This window comes from Pseudophryne corroboree, chromosome 10, assembly GCF_028390025.1.
Source record: "Pseudophryne corroboree isolate aPseCor3 chromosome 10, aPseCor3.hap2, whole genome shotgun sequence".
In the NCBI taxonomy this organism is placed as follows: domain Eukaryota; kingdom Metazoa; phylum Chordata; class Amphibia; order Anura; family Myobatrachidae; genus Pseudophryne; species Pseudophryne corroboree.
In genome coordinates, this window is record NC_086453.1 from 81,480,727 (window position 1) to 81,507,665 (window position 26,939).

Here is a 26,939-nt window from a genome sequence, read left to right on the forward strand (position 1 = left end):
CATTCACATGTTTTTCCCCCTCCATGTATCATCAACTAATGTGCACCCCATTTGTTGGAACGGGAAGCCGAAAAGAGCTCGGTAGTGTTTGTTGGCCCACTTACAGACCCTTAATACGGGATAAGAAGGATTTAATGTATACTTCGCAATACCTCGAAGCTTATCTAGAACATGTACGGCACGATGATACATGCCCCCCAGACATGAAGTTCATATATACATGCTTTTACTATCCCACTAGGCCATACATTTCCCGCCTACTCCTCTCCTCCCTCCACCCAATCATTTATAGGTATTTCATTGTATTGTATATTTTTCTGCTCAATTGTTTAGATTGTGGCAGTTATTGTTGAATGCCAAAGGGTCGACTGTCAAAGTCGAAAAATATTGTAATACATATCCCTTGTACTAACCCCTCATGCACATGCACGCTGCTCGTGCACCCGGTCCCCCGTGCGTACACATATCTGCAAGTTGCGTAAGAGACGCTCCGGCGACTCGGGCGCATGATATGTGTATTTACGGCGGAGTTTGTGAGCGTGTAGCGTGCGACTCGAACATAGCATATTTAACCCAAATAGTGCATTTTGTAGATATAGTTCCCTTAGATCATGTCAGCGAGTAATGTTAGTTTAAACAGTTCCTGGACAGAGGGATTCGTCTTTGCATGATAGGAAGGGTCAGATAAAGGTTGGTAGGTGATGTCTAGTATCCAGCTGTAGGGTATTTTAAGAGTAGCATTCCGGTGTTAGCTAGGAAAAGATCGCTTGCTCCTGCGTATATTGTACAGAAGTAGATTATGAACATTAACTGTATTTCCTGAAAATTACACATGCGGCGGGAATCCAGAGGATACCTCCCACCAGAGCAGTTGGGAAAGGACATCGCCTACCTGTTCAAATCCACCTATGACCTTTGCTGTAATGTAGGGACACATCCCTGTGTCCAATGAACAATGAGATTACAGAGACCATTGTATTGTGAATGTATGTTGTGTATAAAAAGACCACTGTTGCCTGGCCGGACTCAAGACTCTGAAGGCTTTCTCCCTGATAGCGGAGGACTGGTCCAGGACGCGCTTGCGAACGATTCCCCACGTATGTATATTCTCTGTAGCCATTATTCTCTATTATTCTGTTTAGATTTCCTTGTTAGCCTGTAGTGTATAACTTGTATCTGTTTACCCCTTTTCTCTGAATAATCCACTGCGGTGTTAGAGCCCAGTGGTTTACCACAAACCGGTGTTGTGTTTTCACTTTCCTGCAAAGGGCTTTCATAGCGTATTAATCGTTACAAGGTGTATAAGCATTGTTAAGGTGTAAGCACTGCGGGTACTTCATACCGCCAGCGCTACTCAAGGTTTTAAAGTATTACATCGTTGCAGTACTAGGCTGCTAAGGTTTAAAGTATAAGCATATCCTTACACTGTTTCATTACTTAAGGTTTACTGTATATCACTCTGTGTGCGTCCGCGCCGCGTGTACGTTGTACCCACGGCACGGCGTCTGATACGCTAATAGCGTATCAATACGTTACTCAGTGCGCAAATAGCGTACTTAGTACGTAGCGTGAATCCGTGTGCGTACGTGCCGCGTGTGCGTCGCGCCCACGGCACAGCGTCTGATACGCTAAGTGCGTATCCATACGGTACTCAGTACGCAAATAGCGTATTTAGTACGTAGTGTCTGTAATAAGTCTAGCGGCCATAGCGGCTCCACGGTAATATTGAGTCTAGCGGTATAGCTTTATGATTTAAGGTAATATTTGACATTATCAGACTCCATTCTTACAAAAGCTTACCGTAGGGCTCCCTTGGGGCAGGTACACAGGGTAATCCCGGGATGAATGCGGCGATAAGGACGCCACCAACCAGCACAGTAACATCACATCCTGAGATGCCAGTCTCCACCACTTCTCGGTGGCTGCCACAAGCTTCCCTCCAGCCATAAGACAGCCAAATTCACTTTCTGCTGCTTGGGTGAAGCCATCGAGACACTCCTGTTGTGGAAAACATAGATATGATAAACAAAATCTAGATTGCAAACTACTGTATACAGTACATTCAATTTATTTTAAAATACAGGGTTGTAAAAAGATTTTCCTTAACACTTCTTATGTAAATATGGCGCAGAAATGAATTAGATCATCATAAATCAAAACTTACACATTTCTGTGGAAATCTGCAGATTAATATTCAAAAAATCATTGAGGAACGTCATGTAAGTGGCTAACTGTTAAGACTTTTATAATAACTAGTTTAACTAAAATGTCGCTACCTTCCATTCTGTCTTATCATTCCAACCGTACCACAACACCTGTAGCTGTACAGATATGCTGGTGACCAATGGTGGCTTAATTATTGGCGGCTGATAATGCTAGTTTTAAAGTAGCCACTGGTTTCTGGTAACTTGTGTAACTAATGTTCCCACACCTTGTAGATAGTAAGATCATGTAGGCAGAGTCCTCTTTACTGTGTCATGCAATTGTATGTTAGGGATGCAGTTAATATGCCGGCTGGTGGGATCCTGGCGGTCAGGATACCGATGCCGGAATCCCAACAGTCGGAATCCTGGCAAACAGAGGCTAATCCCACTCGTGGGTGTCCACGACACTCATAGGGTGGAATTCAAATGTTTGAAAAGTCGGTTGGGTGTCTGTTATTTCCTGTCTATTAGATAGGAAAAAACAGACTCCTAACTGACTTTTCAAACATTTGAATCTCCCCCATAGAGTGGGAATAGAACATGTGGCGAATGCAGCTCACCCATCTTTGTGCTCCCCCCGCTGCTGGCATACTGGCGGCTGGGATTCCGTTGTCGGTATACTGGCGGTCGGCATCCTGGCCGCCGGTAAATCATACTGATCCTGTATGTTATTTCTTTTTATCATGCAACCCTAATTACACAGCATTGTTTTATAAAGAGATACGGAAATAAAAAAAACTAATCAGAATGAAGAAGGGTCAGTGCTCTATAAAAGCACTCTATGTACTCTCCTCACAGGCATACATGTTTCACCAGGTTTAATTTTCAAGAACTTAATAATAACTTAAACAATCATAATAATAATAATAATATTAATAATAGGTTTTCTATGTATACATTATCCTTTGATGATTATATGGCGAGATTCACTCCTTGTGATTTGCATAGTGGAGTCAGATGAGTTGATGCTGTGTAATTAGTTTCAAACCACACAAATTATAAAGTCTCAACACTAAGCTGAAACGCGTTGGTGGTGTACTTACCTAAATGGACATTAGATTTTATTTCGATGTAATAAAGGTATCTGTTTATGAATCATACTTACCAGGGAATTGTATGTACTTGAGAGATATATGGGACTTGTGTGGCTTCCTAAACAAGGGTGTATATTAGATGTGTAAATATATACTAGGGGTTCGGTGACCACTGGTGTACCATATGGAAAATACTTGGAAGACAACCTAACTAGTTTAAAAAATATATATATATGGACTAGGGAGATGTTTTTAAAAAAAAATTAACATTTATTCAACATATATTTCAACAATTGCAATGACAGGTAATATATAGTATAAGGGAACAGGTCGTTACGTCACTATACATAGGCAGTTTTCACTTATAAAAAATAAATGGAAAATTGCTTAAAAATATTATTACATAAAAAATAGTAAAGTGCATGCAGATGGTATGATAAAAGGTATTGAAAAGAAGTATAACACATAAATGATATACGTGTGATCCAATATCCAAAAAATATATAAAAAACTTTAAAAGTAGAGGCTTATCTTACTGTGGAGGATCAAGGCAAAGCTAACCAACGCGTTTCGTCATGGTCTGACCATGGCCCAATTATGGTGGATGTTCCCGGTACTCTAGTTTCCGCTTGCCAGCCCTCACGGTGTTTAATTGATAACTCCTCCTTAATCCCCTACTTAAAGCCCAACTAGAAGAAGAATTGACACACTACTTCACATCTAATAAGAATCCGAGTATTACCCCAATGCTTCTAAGGGATGCCCATAAGGCCAGTATGCGTGGATATTTGGTCAGAGCATCCGCCCATGCTACTAAATCTAGGGTTAAGCGCATTCGGGAGCTCTCAGAGCAAGAACGTTCTGTTTCACTGAAACACAAACACTCAGGATCACCTGCGGATCGGTCTCCTCTGTCCTCCGCTAACGATGAATTGAACAAGCTAAGACCGAGAACAGTCTAAAATGGCTTAACCAATATTTTTATGAGAAAGGGGATAAAGCCGACACTTTTATGACAAACTGTACAATGCCTTTGGGTCCCCTCAGGCCTCATCTAGCTATGTGAGGAGATCCAGGATTTCCTCTCACAATGCCAACTCCCCCACTTATTTCTGGAAGCAGCCTCCACACTTAATGCTGAAATCTTTGATGAAGAGGTTGCCACCACTATTAAAAACCTAAACACTAACAAAACACCGGGCCCTGATGGCTTCACTGCTAGTTATAACAAGACCATCTCCACCATCTTATACCCCACTTGTTAACTCAATTTAACAATATCTTGCAAGGGGCTTCCTATTCTAGTTCACCTCTTGAGGCCAGGATTACCGTTATACCTAAGGATGGTAAAGATACAACAAATTGTGCTAATTACAGACCTATAACATTACTTAATATCGATATCAAGATTTATGCTAATATCCTAATAGCCGTGCATTTAATCGCTGTATTACCTCAACTTGTACATAACGAGCAGGTGGGGTCTGTCCCAAGCAGACAGTCAAGGGGCAACAATAGGCGTACCATTAGCCTATAAACTCACTACATACTTCTGTTCTTTTGCTTTCTCTGGATACAGAGAAAGTATTTGATAGAATTGGTTGGCCCTTTATGTTTGAGACCCTCAGGCACTTTGGGTTTGGCGGCGGCTCTCTCACTGAGATCAAGCCTTGTACTCAGACCTATCATTTACGGTTTCTGTAAATGGACTAGCCCGTTGAAGATTACAAACAGCACTAGACAGGGGTGCCCTTTGTCATCTGATTTTTTCCTTTACCATAGACCTGCTGGTGGCATGCATATGCACTTCAAATTATATACCGCAGGGATTAATGTTTGTGAGTGCAACTACAAGATCTCATTATTTGCTGATTACTTTCTCCTTTCCCGAACCTCACCTCACTACCAAATTTGTTGCAACTTCTCACAGAATATGAACATCTGTTGGGCTACAAGATTACTTGGCCCAAAACCGAAGCCCTGTTCTTCCACTTACCCTCGGCCCGTCCGCCACTTGTGCAATCCTACTACAAGTTTTCCTGGTGACCTACTATGATTCGATATTTAGGCATCTTTATACAATGCTCTATACAAAAGAAAACTTCCTTCCTCTGCTCTCATCCATAAAAGCTGACCTGCACAGGTTGCAATCTCTTTTCATTTCATGGTTGGGTGTAGTGGTCCAAAAAAATTAACATCCTCCAGCGCCTATTATAGCTGTTTTAAACTTCACTAGTAAAGGTCACGGACTTAGGGCCAAATTCAGAGTTGATCGCAGCAGCAAATTTGTTAGCAGTTGGGCAAAACCATGTGCTCTGCAAATGTTATATCTGCCACACCTGCAGTGCACATGGTTTTGCCCAACTGCTAACAAATTTGCTGCTGTGATCAACTCTGAATTACCCCCTACGTTGTAATCCAGCTTCACTCCTGGTTTCTCCGATTTGTACGGAGGAACAAAAGACCTAGAACAGGATTTTCAATTATACGTAAACCTGCATTAGAAGGCGGAATGGGTTTTCCGGATATTCGCTTACACTACTTAGCTTCTCATTTAAGTCAAGCTATTGCCTGGTTTGTCCCAACCTCTACTCTTAGGTGGCATCAGCTGCAGATGGATCTAAGTCATATCACCTCATTGGTCTCTCAGCTTATGATACCCTCCAAGTTTGACCTTTCTACATTAGATTGTAAGCTCGCAACAGCAGGGACTTCTTTCCTCATGTGCCTTTCCTTTTCCTACTTACACTATCTTATACTCCATACTCCCTTTGATGGTACCTAACCCCGGGTTTTCTATACCTGTCCTATTTTGTCCTGTACTGTAAGTGCGGTTTTCTTGTTTGCTCATTTTATTATGTACTGTGTAATGGGCGCTGCAGATCCCTTGTGGTGCCATATAAATAAAGGATAATAATAATAATTAGCTGTCATCATGTCCTTAATTTCACATGCCAGACCTGGGACTACTGTACTCGATACTTCAAACTCCTCTCCTCTTACCACACTATGGGATAGTCCTCTACTGTCTCGCAATCTGTACAAACAAACCATAAACAATTGTACCAATAATATCAACACACAAATCTGTACAAATAAAATGAGTTATAAACTTTATGTGGTAGCAATAAACTATCCCTGTTACAAAATTTCAATTGCCCAAAGGTTAAAAAAGGATCTTTTTGTATTTTATCAATAGTCCCCTAGGGCCATAGTAAGCATTGCTACAAAGTTCATTATCCCAGTATTCGTCTGGTCATATTAGAAAAATTAGTAACTCATTAAAATGTATCCACCGGCACTCCATGAAGTAAGAACAACTGTGCCCGTACCGAGGGGGTCACTCAGATCTGATCGCTGCTGTGCGTTTTCCCACAGTGGGTGATCAGATCCTAACTATGCATGCACTGCAATGCGCAGGCGTGCCGGACAACAGCAACAGGCATCGCCAGCCAGCGACGGGATGGTGCGAAAAAGCCGATCGCACAAGAGGCCATTTGTGGGTGGCAACTGACCGTTTACAGGGAGTGTCTGGAAAAAACGCAGACAAGCTCAAGCGTTTTCAGGGAGGGTATCTGACGTCAGCTCCGGCCCCGATCAGCGGGAATCAATAACACTGGAAGAGTAAGTCCTGGGCTGCGCAGAGACTGCACAAACTGAATATTAGCAGCTCTGCTAACACATAGGAACGCACACTTGCACAGCGAAAATAAGAATTTACTCACCGGTAATTCTATTCTCGTAGTCCGTAGTGGATGCTGGGAACTCCGTAAGGACCATGGGGAATAGCGGGCTCCGAAGGAGGCTGGGCACTCTAGAAAGATCTTAGACTACCTGGTGTGCACTGGCTCCTCCCACTAAGACCCTCCTCCAAGCCTCAGTTAGGTACCGTGCCCGGACGAGCGTACACAATAAGGAAGGATTTTGAATCCCGGGTAAGACTCATACCAGCCACACCAATCACACCGTATAACTTGTGATATGAAACCCAGTTAACAGTATGAAACAACTGAGCCTCTCAACAGATGGCTCAACAATAACCCGATTTAGTTAACAATAACTATGTACAAGTATTGCAGATAAACCGCACTTGGGATGGGCGCCCAGCATCCACTACGGACTACGAGAAATAGAATTACCGGTGAGTAAATTCTTATTTTCTCTGACGTCCTAGTGGATGCTGGGAACTCCGTAAGGACCATGGGGATTATACCAAAGCTCCCAAACGGGCGGGAGAGTGCGGATGACTCTGCAACACCGAATGAGAGAACTCCAGGTCCTCCTCAGCCAGGGTATCAAATTTATGGAATTTTGCAAACGTGTTTGCCCCTGACCAAGTAGCAGCTCGGCAAAGTTGTAACGCCGAGACCCCTCGGGCAGCCGCCCAAGATGAGCCCACCTTCCTTGTGGAATGGGCATTGACAGATTTTGGCTGTGGCAGGCCTGCCACAGAATGTGCAAGCTGAATTGTACTACAAATCCAACAAGCAATAGTCTGCGTAGAAGCAGGAGCACCCAGCTTGTTGGGTGCATATAGGATAAACAGCGAATCAGATTTTTTGACTCCAGCCGTTCTGAAAACATATATTTTCAGGGCCCTGACCACGTCTAACAACTTGGAGTCCTCCAAGTCCCTAGTAGCCGCAGGCACCACAATAGGCTGGTTCAGGTGAAACGCTGACACCACCTTAGGGAGAAACTGGGGACGAGTCCTCAATTCTGCCCTATCCATATGGAAAATCAGATAAGGGCCCTTACATGATAAAGCCACCAATTCTGATACTCGCCTGGCCGAAGCCAAGGCCAATAACATGACCACTTTCCAAGTGAGATATTACAGATCCACGGTCTTTAGTGGTCCCAAGGTGCCACAGGAGGCACAAACGGGGGCTGAATATGCAGCACTCCTTTTATAAATGTCTGAACTTCAGGTACTGAAGCTAGTTCTTTTTGAAAGAAAATCGACAGAGCCGCGATCTGTACCTTAATGGAACCTAATTTAAGGCCCATAGTCACTCCTGCTTGCAGGAAATGCAGAAATCGACCTAGTTGAAATTCCTCTGTTGGGGCCCTTTCGGCCTCACACCAAGCAACATATTTCCGCCATATGCGGTGATAATGATTTGCTGTAACCTCTTTCCTGGCTTTAGTAAGCGTAGGAATGACTTCCTCCGGAATGCCCTTTTCCTTCAGGATCCGGTGTTCAACCGCCATGCCGTCAAACGCAGCCGCGGTAAGTCTTGGAACCGACAGGGCCCCTGCTGCCGCAGGTCCTGTCTGAGTGGCAGAGGCCATGGGTCCTCTGATATAAATTCTTGAAGTTCTGGGTACCAAGCTCTTCTTGGCCAGTCCGGAACCACGAGTATCGTTCTTACTCCTCGCCTTCTTATTATTCTCAGTACCTTTGGTATGAGAGGCAGAGGGGAGAACACATAAACCGACTGGTACACCACGGTGTTACCAGAGCGTCCACAGCTATCGCCTGAGGGTCCCTTGACCTGGCGCAATATCTTTTATAGCTTTTTGTTGAGGCGGGACGCCATCATGTCCACCTATGGCCTTTCCCAATGGTGTACAATCCTTTGGAAGACTTCTGGAGGAAGTCCCCACTCTCCCGGGTGGAGGTCGTGTCTGTTGAGGAGATCTGCTTCCCAGTTGTCCACTCCGGGAATGAACACTGCTGACAGTGCTAACACATGATTTTCCGCCTATCGGAGAATCCTTGTGGCTTCTGCCATCGCCATTCTGCTTCTTGTGCCACCCTGTTGGTTTACATGGGCGACTGCCGTGATGTTGTCTGATTGGATCAGTACCGGCTGGTTTTGAAGCAGAGGCCTTGCCGGCCTCAGGGCATTGTAAATGGCCCTCAGGTCCAGAATATTTATGTGTAGAGAAATCACCTGACTTGTTTTTTTTTTTTTTTTTTCCCTGTGTGACTGCCCTCCAGCCTCAAAGGCTGGCATCCATGGTCACTAGGACCTAGTCCTGTATGCCGAACCTGCGGCCCTCTTGAAGATGGGCACTCTACAGCCACCACAGTAGAGATACCCTGGTCCTTGGAGACAGGGTTATCAACCTATGCATCGGAAGATGCGATCCGGACCACTTGTCCAACAGGTCCCTCTGACAGAAACAGGGATCCACCTGTGAGCGAGCCCACTAATTGCTGAAATTTTTGAGACGGCCCCCCACCGTACCTGGCTACACCTGTGGAGCACCCGCGTCATGCTGTGGACTCACAGGAAGCGGGGGAAGAATTTTGATTCTGGAAACAGGCTGACTGGTGCAGCTTTTTCCTCTTCCCTTGTCTCTGTACAGAAAAGAAGCGCCATTTGACCCGCTTGCTTTTCTGAAGCCGAAAGGACTGTACCTTTGTCTGTGAGGAAAACTGAGGTAAAAATATTTCTTCCCAGCAGTTGCTGTGGATAGGAGGTCCCAGAGACCATCCCCAAATAATTCCTCACCCTTATAAGGCAGAATCTCTATGCGCTTTTTAAGTCAGCATCACCTGTCCAGTGACCGGTCTCTAATACCCTCCTGACAGAATGGACATTACATTCATTTTGGATGCCAGCCGGCAAAATATCCCTCTGTGCATCCCTCATATATAAGACGACGTCTTTAATATGTTCTCATATTAGCAAACTAGTATGCTTGACAGGGTCACCGACCACGCTGCAGCAGCACGATCTGCAGGTTTCAGTCTAGTACCTGAGTGTGTAAATACAGACTTCAGGATAGCCTCCTGCTTTTTATCAACAGGTACCTTCAAAGTGTCCGTTCCTAAAACGGCAGTGCCACCTTTTTTTTTTTTGACAACCGTGTGAGCGCCTTATCCACCCTAGGGGATATCTCCCAGCGTAACTTATCCTCCTGGCGGGAAAGGGTACGCCATCAGTAACTTTTTATAAATTACCAGTTTCTTAACGGGGGAACCCACGCTTTTCACACACTTCATTTATTCATCTGATGGGGGAACAAAACACTGCCTGTTTTATCTCCCCAAACCTAAAACCCATTTTTAGAGGTGCTTGGGTTAATGTCAGAAATGTATAACACATTTTTTATTGCCGGGATCAAGTCACGGATGTTCTTAGTGGATTGTGTATATGTCTCAACCTTGTCGACACTGGAGACAGCTCCGTGTCGACATCTGTGTCTGCCATCTGAGAGAACGGGCGTTTTTGAGCCCCTGATGGCCTTTGAGACGCCTGGGCAGGCGCGGGCTGAGAAGCCGGCTGTCCCACAGCTGTTACGTCATCCACCCTTTTATGTAAGGAGTTGACACTGTCGGTTAATACCTTTCACCTATCCATCCACTCTGGTGTCGGCCCCACAGGGGGCGACATCACATATATCGGCCTCTGTTCCGCCACCATATAAGCCTCCTCATTCAACATGTCGACACAGCCGTACCGACACACCGCAGACACACAGGGAATGCTCTAAATGAGGACAGGACCCACAAAAGCCCTTTGGGGGGACAGAGTGAGAGTATGCCAGCACACACCAGAGCGCTATACATATATAGGGACTAACTGAGTTATGTCCCTAATAGCTGCTTTTCAATATAATATACTGTATACAGTGCCAATTTTAATGCCCCCCCTCTCTTTTCCCTCTTACTGTACTGTAGAATTACAGGGAAGAGCCAGGGAGCTTCCTTCCAGCCGAGCTGTGAGGGAAAAATGGCGCCAGTGTGCTGAGGAGATAGGCTCCGCCCCTTTTTCGCGGCGTATTCTCCCGCTTTTTATGGGATTCTGGCAGGGGTATTTACCTCATATATAGCCCCAGGGGCTATATATTGAGGTATTTTAGCCAGCCAAGGTGTTTTTATTGCTGCCTCAGGGCGCCCCCCCCCCCCCAGCGCCCTGCACCCTCAGTGACCGGAGTGTGAAGTGTGTATGAGGAGCAATGGCGCACAGCTGCAGTGCTGTGCGCTACCTTGGTGAAGACAGGATGTCTTCATGCCGCCGATTTTCCGGACCATCTTCTTGCTTCTGGCTCTGTAAGGGGGACGGCGGCGCGGCTCCGGGACCGAACATCAAGGCTGGGCCTGCGGTCGATCCCTCTGGAGCTAATGGTGTCCAGTAGCCTAAGAAGCCCAATCCGGCTGCAAGCAGGCGAGTTCGCTTCTTCTCCCCTTAGTCCCTCGCTGCAGTGAGCCTGTTGCCAGCAGGTCTCACTGAAAATAACAAATTCTAAGACTATAACTTTCTAAGAGCTCAGGAGAGCCCCTAGTGTGCATCCAACCTCGGCCGGGCACGAAATCTAACTGAGGCTTGGAGGAGGGTCATAGTGGGAGGAGCCAGTGCACACCAGGTAGTCTAAGATCTTTCTAGAGTGCCCAGCCTCCTTCGGAGCCCGCTATTCCCCATGGTCCTTACGGAGTTCCCAGCATCCACTAGGACGTCAGAGAAAATACACTCCCCCTGTAGGCGGCGACTATCTGAATGCAGGACAGCTAAAAACGCAGCCCGGCGATCAGATCTGAATGATCTGAAGAGATCAGGTAAGATATAAAGCCGCAAGAGCGATCCAGTGCAAAAAACTGCATTCAATCCATGTTCATTCAATTCCTTTTTTGCCAAATAAAAGTTATTAACTTTTATAAGTTTTAAACAGTTCGTAAAACAGCAAAGGAGAGCGCGAAAACTGCATTATGGGGTCTATTTACTAAGCCAGGGACGGAGATAAAATAGATGGACATAAAGTATCAGCCAACCAGCTCCTAACTGTCATTTTTCAAACCCAGCCTGTGACATGGCAGTTAGGAGCTGATTGGCTGGTACTTTATCTCCATCAACTTTATCTTCACCCATTGCTTAGTAAATCGACCCCTTAATCACTGTTCATTCGATCCTTTTTTCTCCTCACATTAACATATGGCTCACCAATTTTTCCAACCTGGGTATGATTAAGCAGTGATCTTCTGCACAAACTTTCCCAGAAAGGTGGAATTCTTTGTTAAAGTTACCTCAATCCAAAAGTAGTGTGCTATGAGCAATCAACGAAAGCCCATCAATTTTGCATTAACTGGGCGCCCCTTAACGTGTTTCTCCACCTCATGAGCCCATTGGCGGTTTCCTCAGAGAGTAATCTCTACTCGGCAGCGTAACCCCTTTATAAACCGCCAGATTAATCATAATTAGCCGTTTCCGTTTACAAGAGATACTTCCACACACCAACTGCTCTTCAAGCCTAATATCTGTTGCCACATAGTAAGCTCGGCTATGCCAATTCCAGTCATTTCAACATATTTGCAAAAAATTCAAGCCTCAGTTTGGAATATATATTGTGAATGTGCAATAGCGTTCCAAGACTCATTTTAATACTCTCTCATATGCAATTCAATCACAAATAGTTGAAATTAAGTATCAGCTATCTAGTAGTTTATTGCTAAAATGTGCAAATAAATAACATAATATAACAAATTTCATCAATATATATATGTATCAAACAAATATCATACAAATGAGCAACAATAAAATAAGTCGTCATGTTAAAAAACTAAGAATGTCAAAAAAGTGTGTATATAAATCTATTTAAATTTTCCACACATTTTTTACTTCAGATATTAGTAAGCACAGCTATATCATTAAGCCCTGAGGACATAAGTTTTTAGACGGAAGATCCAATAAGCTTCATGTTTACAGAAGATATTAATTCTATCTCTACCTCTTTTGGTGGCTTTAACACAGTCAATTGCTTTGACTATTACATTTTCTGATAGACATCCATGTCATAATACATGGACAAGGTTAATGTGTGCTAATTTTTTTCAAATTATTCCATCTATATATATATATATATATATATATATATATATATATATATATATATACACAACAATTTGAACTCCGGCACTTGGATCTGTCCCTGCTATGGGACTGTCTTGCTCAGGTGCTCTCCTCCGTGGACTAAGTCCATATGGCAACCAGCATACAATGACGAGGCGGCACTCAGAGTCGCATACTTGGCCACCTTTAAGCATAGAATAATTGACCATGTTCCTGAGTCTATGCGAGGTGGCAATAGGGGGAAAAAACTCCTACAGTTGGAATCACGGTGGATCCATAGGCTCAATACTCTTAGACCTATGGGTCTTAATGATAATCTGGGGCTCATTAACTTTATTTAACTCCTTTTTTGTCATGAGGTTCTGTACTCAGGGGGCAGATATGACAGAATTAGGGTTTAGCAGTTGTTTAATATAATATTGCCGGGGTATGGTAAGCAATTAATGTGCATTTTAATCTAAATTCAGATTTATGTATGTATTTGTGTTTTAGTGTAATGTGTGCCGTTTCACTAATATGTCTTTATCTGCCTGGTATCGTACATGTGTAACACTGAATGTTTTTAGATATGGATCTGCTGGATACAGCAGTAAGCACTTTATATGCACCTTTCACGCTGGAGTTGCCGGCTGACACAGTGGTTTCTCACTGTAATCGTTGTTTACATCTCCGTTACCAGGTCGCGTTGCCATGGACGCGCCCCCTGGCGCCGGCGCGTCACTTCCGCGGAGACGCCAGTGACGTCTGCCTGGTATCGTACATGTGTAACACTGAATGTTTTTAGATATGGATCTGCTGGATACAGCAGTAAGCACTTTATATGCACCTTTCACGCTGGAGTTGCCGGCTGACACAGTGGTTTCTCACTGTAATCGTTGTTTACATCTCCGTTACCAGGTCGCGTTGCAGGTCGCGTTGCCATGGACGCGCCCCCTGGCGCCGGCGCGTCACTTCCGCGGAGACGCTAGTGACGTCAGTCTGGAGGCCGGGATGGCGCGGCCAGTGGCATATGCACGTGGGGATGTTCTTGTTGGGGGTAAGTGGTATTTATTTGCACACATTGTCATTTTGCACTAATCGAAGGGGGAGACCCCGAAACGTTGATATGCACTTTACATAAAGTTCGTTGCCGTTTTGAAGACTCTGAGTGCCGCCTCGTCATTGTATGCTGGTTTATATATATATATATATATATATATATATATATATATATATATAAACTAGGTGCTTTATCGCGCCCTACGGGCGCTCTTCACACCGTCGTAAGGGGCTACGCCCCCTTAAGCCTTGCACGCCTTTCTGGGGTTCAATATATGTATTATATGAAGTATTACATGCATTCTTAGTGTTGTTAGTGGTTAAATATTGCACAATGAAAGGGCGTGCGATGGTGAAGGAGGCGCAGCCCCTTGCGACGGCGTGAACAGCACCTGCAGGGCACGATGTACAGAATGTAGCGGGTGTGGGGGGGACCGGGGACGGTGTCTGTGGATCCTGCGGGTGAGGGTGGGGCGGATAGGGAGTTGGGTGGGAGATGGTACGGGTGGAGATGGGCGGGGGAGTGGGGTTCGGTGGTGCTATGGGTGGGGGAGGGGCAGGGCGTGATGCGGGTTGAGGAGGGGCAAGTGCGTTGATGTTACAGATGGGGGAGGAGTTCTGGAGGCACTGCGGGTGAGGAAGGGGTGGGTGCGCCACGGGTGAGGTAGGGGTCCGGAGGCAACGCAGGTGTGGGAGGGGAAGGTGAGGGGGTGCGATGGGTGGGGGAGGGGTTCCGGAGGCGCTGCGGGTGTGTCGCGACTGGGTTAGGGGGTCAGGAAGCGCCGCGGGTGGGGAAGGGGCGGTGCGGGGGGGGGGGGGGGGGGCTGTGGATGGGGGAGAGTGTCTGTAGATGCTGTCGGTGGAGGGGTGGAGGGGGGGCAGATGAGGGGGGGGGGGTGCGGATGGAGGAGGGGGTTAGAAGGTGCTGCGGGCGATAAAGTGGGGGCCGCGGGTGGTGTGGTGGTCCGGAGGCGCAGTGTGTGGGGGAAGGGCAGGTGCAGAGGTACAGCAGATGGGGGAGGGGTCCCGGCGGGGATGCCAGTGCGGGGGTGGTGAGGATGGGGTAGGGGCAGTTGTGAAGGGGGGGCATGGCTGGGGGAGGGTGTCTGTGGATGCTGCGGGTGGAGGAGCGGCGCGGATGGGGGAGGGGGTTGGGAGGTGCTGCGTGTGGGAGACACAGGTGGTGTAGGGGGTCCGGAGGCGTCGCATGTGGGAGAGGGGTGGGGATGACGCAGGTGGGGGAGGGGCAGGTGCGGTGGATGGGGGAGGGGGTCCGGAGGCGCTGTGGTTGGTGGAGGGGTGGGTGCGGTAGGGGGTAAGGAGATGCTGCAGGTGGGGGAGATGCGGTTGCGGGGGGGAACGCGGATGGGGGAGGGTGTCTGTAGATGCTGAGCGGCAGGTGCGGTGGATGGGGTCCAGAGGCGCTGCGGGTAGTGGAGGGTCAAGGGAGTGCAGGCCGCGGGTGGTGTAGGGGTTCCAGACGCCCCGTGTGTGGGAGAGGGATGGGGGTGCCGCGGGTGGGGGAGGGGTCCGGAGGTGCTGCGGGTACTGTATTTGACACTATAGCACTGTTCTGGACAGCCGGGAGCACCGTAGTGTGCGGTGCTCCGGCTGCCACGTAACCCACTCTGTTAATGCGCAGTCTGCTGCCTCACATCTCACCCCCCACCAGCCACACATCTCCCCCCTCCAGCCGCCACACATCTCGCCCCCACCAGCCACACATCTCCCCCCTCCAGCCGCTCCACATCTCCTGCTGCCAGCCACACATCTCCCCCCACCAGCCACACATCTCCCCCCTCTAGGCACTCCACATCTCCTGCTGCCAGCCACACATCTCCCCCCTCCAACCACACATCTCCCCCCACCAGCCACACATCTCCCCCCTCCAGGCGCTCCACATCTCCTGCTGCCAGCCTCCCCACATCTCCCCCCCCCCGCCAGCCGCCCCACATGCAGCGGTCCGCACTGGTTACAGCAGGCAATCATTTTCTCCGGAGCGGAGACCGGGCCGGCTGTACCGTAGCACCGGACGTAGAGCTGCGGGAGGGGTGTGCTGGCAATAGGAGCGCGGAGCAGGGTTACCTCTATCCTCACTGTAACAGGCGGCAGGGGAGAGGCACCGGCGCTGAGGCGGAGAGCGGGTGTGAGACCCGCTTTAGCACCAGACGAAGAGCCGCCTCCTGGGCTCACATAACCGCCGCGGCACCGGGGGGGGAAGATGGATCCTGCTGGGCCGGCCTTTGGTCAGAAAACTGGGGACATGAGCGGTGAGAAGCAGCACTGAGTGTGGCGGCGAGTGACGCTCTTACGCGCCAGCGAGGCCGTGCTGAGCGTGCTGATGTGGGTGGTCAAGGGCACTGTGAGCCGGTGCCCCTGTCTCTGTACCCTGCCTGTGCCATGCCAGCTGCTCCTCATCTGCTGCTCCTAGTCTCCGATATATTAGGCCAGACTCTGTGACTTTGTGCCTGTGTCTCAGATCTGTGAGATCGATGGCTTGACTCCGCCCAGCGTTAGCAAATGGGGCAAAAAGTCACAGATCTGGGCTAATATATAGGAGATATATATATACGAAAAGCCCTCACTGACTAACTACTGACTGACTGATCCATCACTAAGGGGTCTTTTTACTAAGCCTTGGACGGAGATAAAGTCCCAGCCAAACAGCAACTAACTGCCATATCACAGGCTGGGTTTGAAAACTGACAGGAGGCGATTGGCTGGTACTTTATCCCATCCACTTTATCTCCATCCAAGGCTTAGTACATAGACCCCTAATTTTCTTACTTCCTGATACGTTAGGAAGCTGAAATTTAACATAGTTATTCTTCAGGTGGGAAATAGGAAAACTACATAATTACAATTTTTTTAAACCTACCCTAAGGGAATGAAAAGGGGGTTGACATAATGACGTCATTACCGATGCGCGGCTTGTGTTGCGTGAATGATAGCGCCCAAACAGACAATCAGATCAAAATTTGGATTGCACCTCTAGCGTGTAGAATTTAATAATCTACAAAAATGGTTCTGTCACTTCTTACCGTATCTGCTACGGGTGCTCCTCGAGTAACGCCAAGGGTATGCGGTTAGCATACCGCTCGCCGGGATCCCGGCTGTCACAATACCGAAGCCGGGATCCCAACAGGGGTATACCGGCGAGGTAGGTGATTCCCCCTCTACGGGTGTCCACGACAACCATAGAGGGGGAATAGAACCAGTGGCGAGCTCAGCTCGCCACCGAGCCTGCAGCGTGGTGAGCGCAGCAAGCCCGCAAGGGTCTTCATTGCCCTTGCCACTCTGCCGGCATTCTACCGCTCGGGTTGCTGATTCTGGGATACTGACATTCGGCAACCCAGCAGGCGGTAAATCATACCGAACCCACGCCAAGAAAAATGGATTAATATTTACTTATATTAAGACATTCCCAAATTTACCTCTCTATAGATTTACCAAATTTTTAACACTCATTTATATTTACTGTACAACCGAGAAAATAATAGCCCTTTTCCACTACTGAGCACGGGTCGCAGCCGGGAGTCATAGACGGGTGCTACCCGGTTGCGGCCCGTGCTCAGACCTCTTTCCCACTGTGCTCACCAACCCGGCATATTGCCGGGTTGGTGACGCTGCTAGTAGCGCGGCAGGGATGGCGCTGAGAGATCACATGATCTCCCAGCGCCGCCCTTCCATACAGTGTAAACGGGAGCCGTGTCACATTGACTCGGCTTCCGTTTACACTACAACCCTACCCGGATCATTCCCGTGTCCTACCCAGGTATTTACCCGGGTAGGATTCACGGGTCACTTGATTTGGGTTTTTGCGGGGGGACCCTTTTCCACTCGCAAAAAAACATGGGTTAATGTGCGCCCCCGTGCATTTACCCGAGTTTTCTGAGCTGGTGGAAAATAAGATTTTACTTACCGGTAAATCTATTTCTCGTAGTCCGTAGTGGATGCTGGGGACTCCGTAAGGACCATGGGGATAGACGGGCTCCGCAGGAGACAGGGCACTTTAAGAAAGATTTGGATACTGGTGTGCTCTGGCTCCTCCCTCTATGTCCCTCCTCCAGACCTCAGTTAAAGAAACAGTGCCCGGAAGAGCTGACAGTACAAGGAAAGGATTTTGGAATCCAGGGCAAGACTCATACCAGCCACACCAATCACACCGTATAACTAGTGATAAACTTACCCAGTTAACAGTATGAACAACAACGGAGCATCAGCTCAACCCTGATGCAACCAACATAACCCTTATTTAAGCAATAACTATATACAAGTATTGCAGAAGAAGTCCGCACTTGGGACGGGCGCCCAGCATCCACTACGGACTACGAGAAATAGATTTACCGGTAAGTAAAATCTTATTTTCTCTAACGTCCTAGTGAATGCTGGGGACTCCGTAAGTACCATGGGGATTATACCAAAGCTCCCAAACGGGCGGGAGAGTGCGGATGACTCTGCAGCACCGAATGAGCAAACACAAGGTCCTCCTCAGCCAGGGTATCAAACTTGTAGAACTTTGCAAAAGTGTTTGAACCTGACCAAGTAGCCGCTCGGCAAAGTTGCAACACCGAGACCCCTCGGGCAGCCGCCCAAGAAGATCCCACCTTCCTTGTGTAGTGGGCTTTTACTGATTTTGGATGCGGCAATCCAGCCGCAGAATGAGCCTGCTGAATCGTGTTACAGATCCAGCGAGCCATAGTTTGCTTTGAAGCAGGAGCACCCAGCTTGTTGGGTGCATACAGGATAAACAGTGACTCAGTTTTCCTGACTCCAGCCGTTCTGGCTACATAAACCTTCAAAGCCCTGACCACATCTAGTAACTCGGAATCCTCCAAGTCACGAGTAGCCACAGGCACCACAATAGGTTGGTTCATATGAAAAGATGACACCACTTTTGGCAGAAATTCTGCCCTGTCCATATGGAAAACCAGATAGGGGCTTTTATGTGACAAAGCCGCTAATTCTGACACATGCCTAGCCGAAGCCATGACCACCTTCCACGTGAGAAATTTTAACTCCACGGTTTTAAGTGGCTCAAACCAGTGTGACTTCAGGAAACTCAACACCACGTTAAGATCCCAAAGGTGCCACCGGAGGATCAAAAGGAGGCTGAATATGCAGCACTCCATTTACAAACGTCTGAACTTCAGGAAGAGAAGCCAGTTCTTTTTGAAAGAAAATAGATAGGGACGAAATCTGGACCTTAATGGAACCCAATTTTAGGCCCAAAGTCACTCCTGACTGTAGGAAGTGAAGGAAACGGCCCAGCTGGAATTCCTCCGTAGGGGCAGTCCTGGCCTCACACCAAGCAACATATTTTCGCCATACACGGTGATAATGTTTAGCCATCACGTCCTTCCTAGCCTTTATCAGCGTAGGGATAACCTCATCCGGAATGCCTTTTTCTGCTAGGATCCGGCGTTCAACCGCCATGCCGTCAAACGCAGCCGCGGTAAGTCTTGGAACAGACAGGGCCCCTGTTGCAACAAGTCCTGTCTTAGAGGCAGAGGCCATGGGTCCTCTGTGAGCATTTCTTGCAGTTCTGGATACCAAGTCCTTCTTGGCCAATCCGGAACAATGAGTATTGTTCTCACTCCTCTTCTTCTTATGATTCTCAGCACCTTGGGTATGAGAGGAAGAGGAGGAAATACATAGACCGACTGGAACACCCACGGTGTCACCAGGGCGTCTACAGCTATCGCCTGAGGGTCTCTTGACCTGGCGCAATACCTCTGTAGCTTTTTGTTGAGGCAGGATGCCATCATGTCTACTTGTGGCAGTTCCCACCGACTTGCAATCTGCGTGAAGACTTCTTGATGAAGTCCCCACTCTCCCGGGTGGAGGTCGTGCCAGCTGAGGAAGTCTGCTTCCCAGTTGTCCACTCCCGGAATGAACACTGCTGATAGTGCTCTAACGTGATTCTCCGCCCAGCGAAGAATTCTGGTGGCTTCCGCCATCGCCACCCTGCTCCTTGTGCCGCCTTGGCGGTTTACATGAGCCACTGCGGTGATGTTGTCTGACTGGATCAGCACCGATTGGTCGCGAAGCAGGTTCTCCGCTTGACTTAGGGCGTTGTATATGGCCCTTAGTTCCAGGATATTGATGTGAAGGCAAGTTTCCTGACTTGACCACACCCCTTGGAAATTTCTTCCCTGTTTGACTGCCCCCTACCCTCGGAGGCTTGCATCCGTGGTCACCAGGACCCAGTCCTGAATGCCGAATCTGCGGCCTTCGAGAAGGTGAGCACTCTGCAGCCACCACAGCAGAGACACCCTGGCCCTGGGGGATAGGGTGATCAGCCGATGCATCTGTAGATGTGATCCGGACCACTTGTCCAACAGATCCCATTGAAAGGTCCTCGCATGGAACCTGCCAAAGGGAATGGCCTCGTACGAAGCCACCATCTTTCCCAGGACCCGCGTGCAGTGATGCACTGACACCTGTTTTGGTTTTAAGAGGTCTCTGACCAGTGTCATGAGTTCCTGAGCCTTCTCCGTCGGGAGAAAAACCTTCTTCTGGTCTGTGTCCAGAATCATGCCCAGGAAGGGCAGACGCGTCGTAGGAATCAGCTGCGACTTTGGAATATTCAGAATCCAGCCGTGCTGATGCAACACTTCCCGAGAGCGTGCTACGCTGATCAGCAACTGCTCTCTGGACCTCGCCTTTATGAGGAGATCTTCCAAGTATGGGATAATTGTGACCCCTTGCTTTCGCAGGAGCACCATCATTTCCGCCATTACCTTGCTAAATATTCTCGGTGCCGTGGAGAGACCAAACGGCAACGTCTGGAATTGGTAATGACAATCCTGTACCACAAATCTGAGGTACGCCTGATGAGGTTGATAAATGGGGACATGAAGGTATGCATCCTTTATGTCCAGAGACACCATAAAATCCCCCCCTTCCAGGCTCGTGATGACCGCTCTGAGCGATTCCATCTTGAACTTGAACCTTTTCAGGTAACTGTTCAGGGATTTTAAATTCAATATGGGTCTGACCGAACCATCCGGTTTCGGTACCACAAACATGGTCGAATAGTAACCCCTTCCCTGTTGAAGGAGGGGAACCTTAACCACCACCTGCTGAAGATACAATTTGTGAATTGCAGCTAACACTATTTCCCTCTCTAAGGGGGATGATGGCAGGGCCGATTTGAGGTAACGGTGAGGGGGCATCTCTTCGAATTCCAGCTTGTATCCCTGAGACACAATCTCTATAGCCCAGGGATCCACCTGGGAGTGAACCCACTTGTGGCTGAAATTTCAGAGACGCGCCCCCACCGGGCCTAGTTTCGCCTGTGGAGCCCCAGCGTCATGCGGTGGATTTAGTGGAAGCCGGGGAGGACTTCTGTTCCTGGGAACTAGCTGTATTGTGCAGCTTCTTCCCTCTACCCCTGCCTCTGGCAAGAAAGGACGAACCTCGGACTTTCTTGCCTTTTTGTGATCGAAAGGACTGCATTTCGTAATACGGTGCTTTCTTAGGCTGTGAGGAAACATATGGCAAAAAATTTTACTTTCCAGCCGTAGCTGTGGAGACCAGGTCGAGAGACCGTCCCCAAACAATTCCTCACCCTTGTAAGGTAAAACCTCCATGTGCCTTTTCGAGTCGGCATCGCCTGTCCATTGCCGAGTCCACAGGACCCTTCTGGCAGAAATCGACATTGCATTTATTCTAGAGCCCAGTAGGCTAACGTCTCTTTGAGCATCTCTCATATATAGGACAGCGTCTTTTATATGCCCCAGGGTGAGTGATATAGTATCCTTATCCAAGGTATCAAGTTCCTCAGATAAGGTATCTGTCCATGCTGCTACCGCACTACACATCCAGGCCGACGCAATCGCCGGCCTTAGTAAGGTACCTGAATGTGTATAATTGGACTTCAGGATACCCTCCTGCTTTTTATCAGCAGCATCCTTTAGGGTGGCAGTATCCTGTGACGGCAGGGCTACCTTCTTGGATAAGCGTGTTAGAGCTTTGTCCACCCTAGGGGAGGCTTCCCAGCGTAGCCTGTCCGTTGGCGGGAAGGGATACGCCATAAGCATCCGTTTGGAAATCTGCAGTTTCCTATCTGGAGATTCCCAAGCCTTTTCACATAACTCATTTAACTCATGCGAAGGGGGAAAGGTCACCTCTTGCCTTTTTTCCCCATACATATAAACCCTCTTGTCAGGGACTGGGGTTTCCTCTGTGATGTGCAACACATCCTTCATTGCTATAATCATGTAACGGATGGCTTTAGCCATTTTAGGCTGTAACTTTGCATCATCGCCATCGACACTGGAGTCAGAATCCGTGTCGATATCTGTGTCAACAATTTTGGATAGTGGGCGCTTCTGAGACCCTGACGGCCTCTGCGACATAGGATCAGGCATGGGTTGAGACCCTGACTGTCCCAAGGCTTCAGCTTTATCCAACCTTTTATGCAAGGAATTAACATTATCGTTTAAAACCTTCCACATATCCATCCAATCGGGTGTCGGCGCGGTCGGCGGCGACCCCACATTCATTTGTTCCCGCTCTGCTTCCACATAGCCTTCCTCGTCAAACATGCCGACACAAGCGTACCGACACACCACACACACACAGGGGATGCTCTATTTGAAGACAGTTCCCCCACAAGGCCTTTTGGAGAGACAGAGAGAGAGTATGCCAGCACACACCCCAGCGCTATATGACCCAGGAATGACACAGTAACTTAGTGTTAACCCAGTAGCTGCTGTATATACTGTTTTTGCGCCAAATTTATGTGCCCCCCTCTCTTTTTACCCTCTTCTACCGTGATTCTGCAGGGGAGAGCCTGGGGAGCTTCCTCTCAGCGGAGCTGTGGAGAGAAAATGGCGCTGGTGAGTGCTGAGGAAGAAGCCCCGCCCCCTCAGCGGCGGGCTTCTGTCCCGCGTTTATGTGTAAAAATAATGGCGGGGGCTCATGCATATATACAGTGCCCAACTGTATATATGCTGCTTTTTTGCCGAGAGGTTCTTAATTGCTGCCAAGGGCGCTCCCCCCTGCGCCCTTCACCCTACAGTGACCGGAGTGTGTGGGTTAGTGTGGGAGCAATGGCGCACAGCTGCAGTGCTGTGCGCTACCTCATATGAAGACTGAAGTCTTCTGCCGCTGATTTTGACGTCTTCTTGCTTCAGACACGGGCTTCTGACTTCTGGCTCTGCGAGGGGGACGGCAGCGCGGCTCCGGGATCGGACGACCAAGGGTGCGATCCTGTGTACGATCCCTCTAAAGCTAATGGTGTCCAGTAGCCTAAGAAGCAGGACCTATCTTCGGTGAGTAGGGCTGCTTCTCTCCCCTCAGTCCCACGTAGCAGAGAGTCTGTTGCCAGCAGAGCTCTCTGAAAATAAAAAAACCTAACAAAATACTTTCTTTCTAGCAAGCTCAGAAGAGCTCACTAAGTAGCACCCAGCTCGTCCGGGCACAGATTCAAACTGAGGTCTGGAGGAGGGACATAGAGGGAGGAGCCAGAGCACACCAGTATCCAAATTCTTTCTTAAAGTGCCCTGTCTCCTGCGGAGCCCGTCTATTCCCCATGGTCCTTACGGAGTCCCCAGCATCCACTAGGACGTTAGAGAAAAAGGGTATATGAAACTCCCTTGCGAAGAACGGGTAGAACAGCTTGTGTGATATAAATCTAACACGTCAAAAGTCTAAATCGAGCAGCACATATATTGGCATACGCACTGGCATTTTATACATACAAGGACCTACAATTGAGACAAATAGTTTCCTTTAATGCAAAAGATTTAAAAGTGACAACTTTTCTTTCTGTATATTCACAGATATTCCAAGAATTTCTACCACCTCTATAAAAGCCTTGTGGCTTAAGAGGTAACTAAGATATAGACTATAGGATTTGGGTGGACTGCGCACAGAAATGTGCTAACGTTACGGGGAGTGCTGCTTGTGTTTAACAAGTTGGTCCTACTTGTTAAAATAATGGTAAAGAAGCAGAGAATTTTTTCACACTGCGCTCACCCCCGGTTTTAGATTTGCATGTATCTAACCTGGTGTAATAAATGGTGAGATGCTTAATTGATTATCAAAGTGATATTTATTTTAATGACAATAAATGATAGTCCCGAATACTATGATTGCAATCTATTTGGCTGTGTAAAGCCTTCTTACTAGTTGTGCATAAGCATGCTTGATTCTAGGTATAATGATGAAGTCCATAAACAGTGAAAATATGAATACAGAAATGAATTGAAAAAATGGAAAAATGAAAAAAATGAAAACAATGAAAAAAATGAAAAAAATGATGAAAAAAATGTAAAAAATGAAATGAAAAAATGAATGAATGAAAAAACGAAGAAAAAATGAAAATGGAGAAAAGTGTCTATTTGATATAATTCAAACCGCGGCGTCCCGCTGGTGTGAACTGAGTGCACTTGTTTAAAATGACATTCTGCTACTGACAATTATACAGCAGTGGAAGGTGTGTGAGAATGAAAGGGGACTCTGGACTGGTCTGCCTCCCCCTGCTTCTGCCGCCGTCACTGTGACTGTGTTCTGTCACAGGTCGGAGGCTTGTCCGCCTGGGTTCGGTGCCTGTCTTGGAGGGGGAGATGCACGCACTGCGACCACTCTCAGAGTGGTTCGTTGCCGCACTTCCCCCACCTACAGAGACTCACCTCAGATCTCCTTCTCCCTTGCTGGATGTGTCAGCGGCAGGCTGTCTCCTCGATGCTTGGCCGTCGTCCGTGATCTGCAGACACTTCCTGGTCTTCAGTCACGTGACCGGGTTCCGTCTCTTGTTCCGCTCCTTCTGTTCGGTCGTGCAGCTGTTGTGGATGGTGTAGGGAAATGCTCCAACGCGTTTCGGCCCTTGGGGGCCTTCCTCTGGGAGAAAGAGTGTATTACACTCTTTCTCCCAGAGGAAGGCCCCCAAGGGCCGAAACGCGTTGGAGCATTTCCCTACACCATCCACAACAGCTGCACGACCGAACAGAAGGAGCGGAACAAGAGACGGAACCCGGTCACGTGACTGAAGACCAGGAAGTGTCTGCAGATCACGGACGACGGCCAAGCATCGAGGAGACAGCCTGCCGCTGACACATCCAGCAAGGGAGAAGGAGATCTGAGGTGAGTCTCTGTAGGTGGGGGAAGTGCGGCAACGAACCACTCTGAGAGTGGTCGCAGTGCGTGCATCTCCCCCTCCAAGACAGGCACCGAACCCAGGCGGACAAGCCTCCGACCTGTGACAGAACACAGTCACAGTGACGGCGGCAGAAGCAGGGGGAGGCAGACCAGTCCAGAGTCCCCTTTCATTCTCACACACCTTCCACTGCTGTATAATTGTCAGTAGCAGAATGTCATTTTAAACAAGTGCACTCAGTTCACACCAGCGGGACGCCGCGGTTTGAATTATATCAAATAGACACTTTTCTCCATTTTCATTTTTTCTTCGTTTTTTCATTCATTTTTTCATTTCATTTTTTTCATTTTTTTCATCATTTTTTTCATTGTTTTCATTTTTTTCATTTTTCCATTTTTTCAATTCATTTCTGTATTCATATTTTCACTGTTTATGGACTTCATCATTATACCTAGAATCAAGCATGCTTATGCACAACTAGTAAGAAGGCTTTACACAGCCAAATAGATTGCAATCATAGTATTCGGGACTATCATTTATTGTCATTAAAATAAATATCACTTTGATAATCAATTAAGCATCTCACCATTTATTACACCAGGTTAGATACATGCAAATCTAAAACCGGGGGTGAGCGCAGTGTGAAAAAATTCTCTGCTTCTTTAAGATATAGACTAGTTAGACAAGATTTTTTTCCTTTAAAGTGGTTAGGAGCCAACCTACATTTCAAGTTTTCAGACCATGTAAAAATCACTGCATTTCCAAAATCTATATAGGCTTCCCAATAATTTGTCTAGTTTTGAGAGAGAAAGGTTTTTCTTGATAATTCTTTTAATTTCATAGGCATAGGCGTTAATACTGCGTCACAATGCCAATGATCTACTTTCTTTATCACTCTTTCTATAGTGTTCATTCTAGCACCCCGCACCTGTCACAACCCGTGCAGTTCCTCTTTCTGTCTGGGGTGTCGCTATTTGCTGTGATGCTTCTAGCACACTCTAGTCTGTATCTCAGTGTTGCGATACACAATGTGCTGTATGCCAAAAAAAAAAACAGGATTTTGATACCTACCAGTAAATCCTTTTCTCCTAGTCCGTAGAGGATGCTGGGGTCCACTTCATGACCATGGGGTATAGACGGTTCCGCAGGAGCCATGGGCACTCTTAAGACTTTTCAATGGGTGTGAACTGGCTCCTCCCTCTATGCCCCTCCTCCAGACCTCAGTTATAGGAACTGTGCCCAGGGAGACGGACATTTCAAGGAAAGGATTTACTTTAAACTAGTGGTGAGATACATACCAGCTCACACCTCAACCATGCCGCACAACATGGCATTCAACAGAACACACGCCAACAGGCATGAAACAATTACAGCAACATGCTGAAACTAATATAACACAACTTGTGTAACTCTAATAACAAAACTGCAGGTAAAGTACGCACTGGGACGGGCGCCCAGCATCCTCTACGGACTAGGAGAAAATCCTGTTTTCTCATACGTCCTAGAGGATGCTGGGGTCCACTTCATGACCATGGGGTTTATACCAAAGCTCCAGTACGGGCGGGAGAGTGCAAATGACCCTGCAGCACCGATTGACCAAACTTGAGGTCCTCATCGGCCAAGGTGTCAAACTTGTAGAATTTTGCAAATGTGTTTGACCCTGACCAAGTAAGTTGCTCGGCAAAGTTGTAATGCCGAGACCCCCCAGGCAGCCGCCCAGGAGGAGGCCACCTTCCTAGTAGAATGGGCCTTCACC

General features: G+C 47.7%; 1 protein-coding gene across 4 annotated transcripts in view; it reads right to left on the reverse strand.

Annotated features, from left to right (window-relative positions):
* Positions 1 to 26,939, reverse strand: part of FUZ (fuzzy planar cell polarity protein) — a 322,221-nt gene that overhangs the window by 162,358 nt on the left and 132,924 nt on the right. For all 4 annotated transcript variants that reach the window (XM_063942537.1, XM_063942538.1, XM_063942536.1 and 1 more), the window contains one exon: positions 1,801 to 1,998. In XM_063942537.1, coding sequence (XP_063798607.1) covers positions 1,801 to 1,998 — 198 coding nt within the window. The remainder of the gene's footprint in view (positions 1 to 1,800; positions 1,999 to 26,939) is intronic.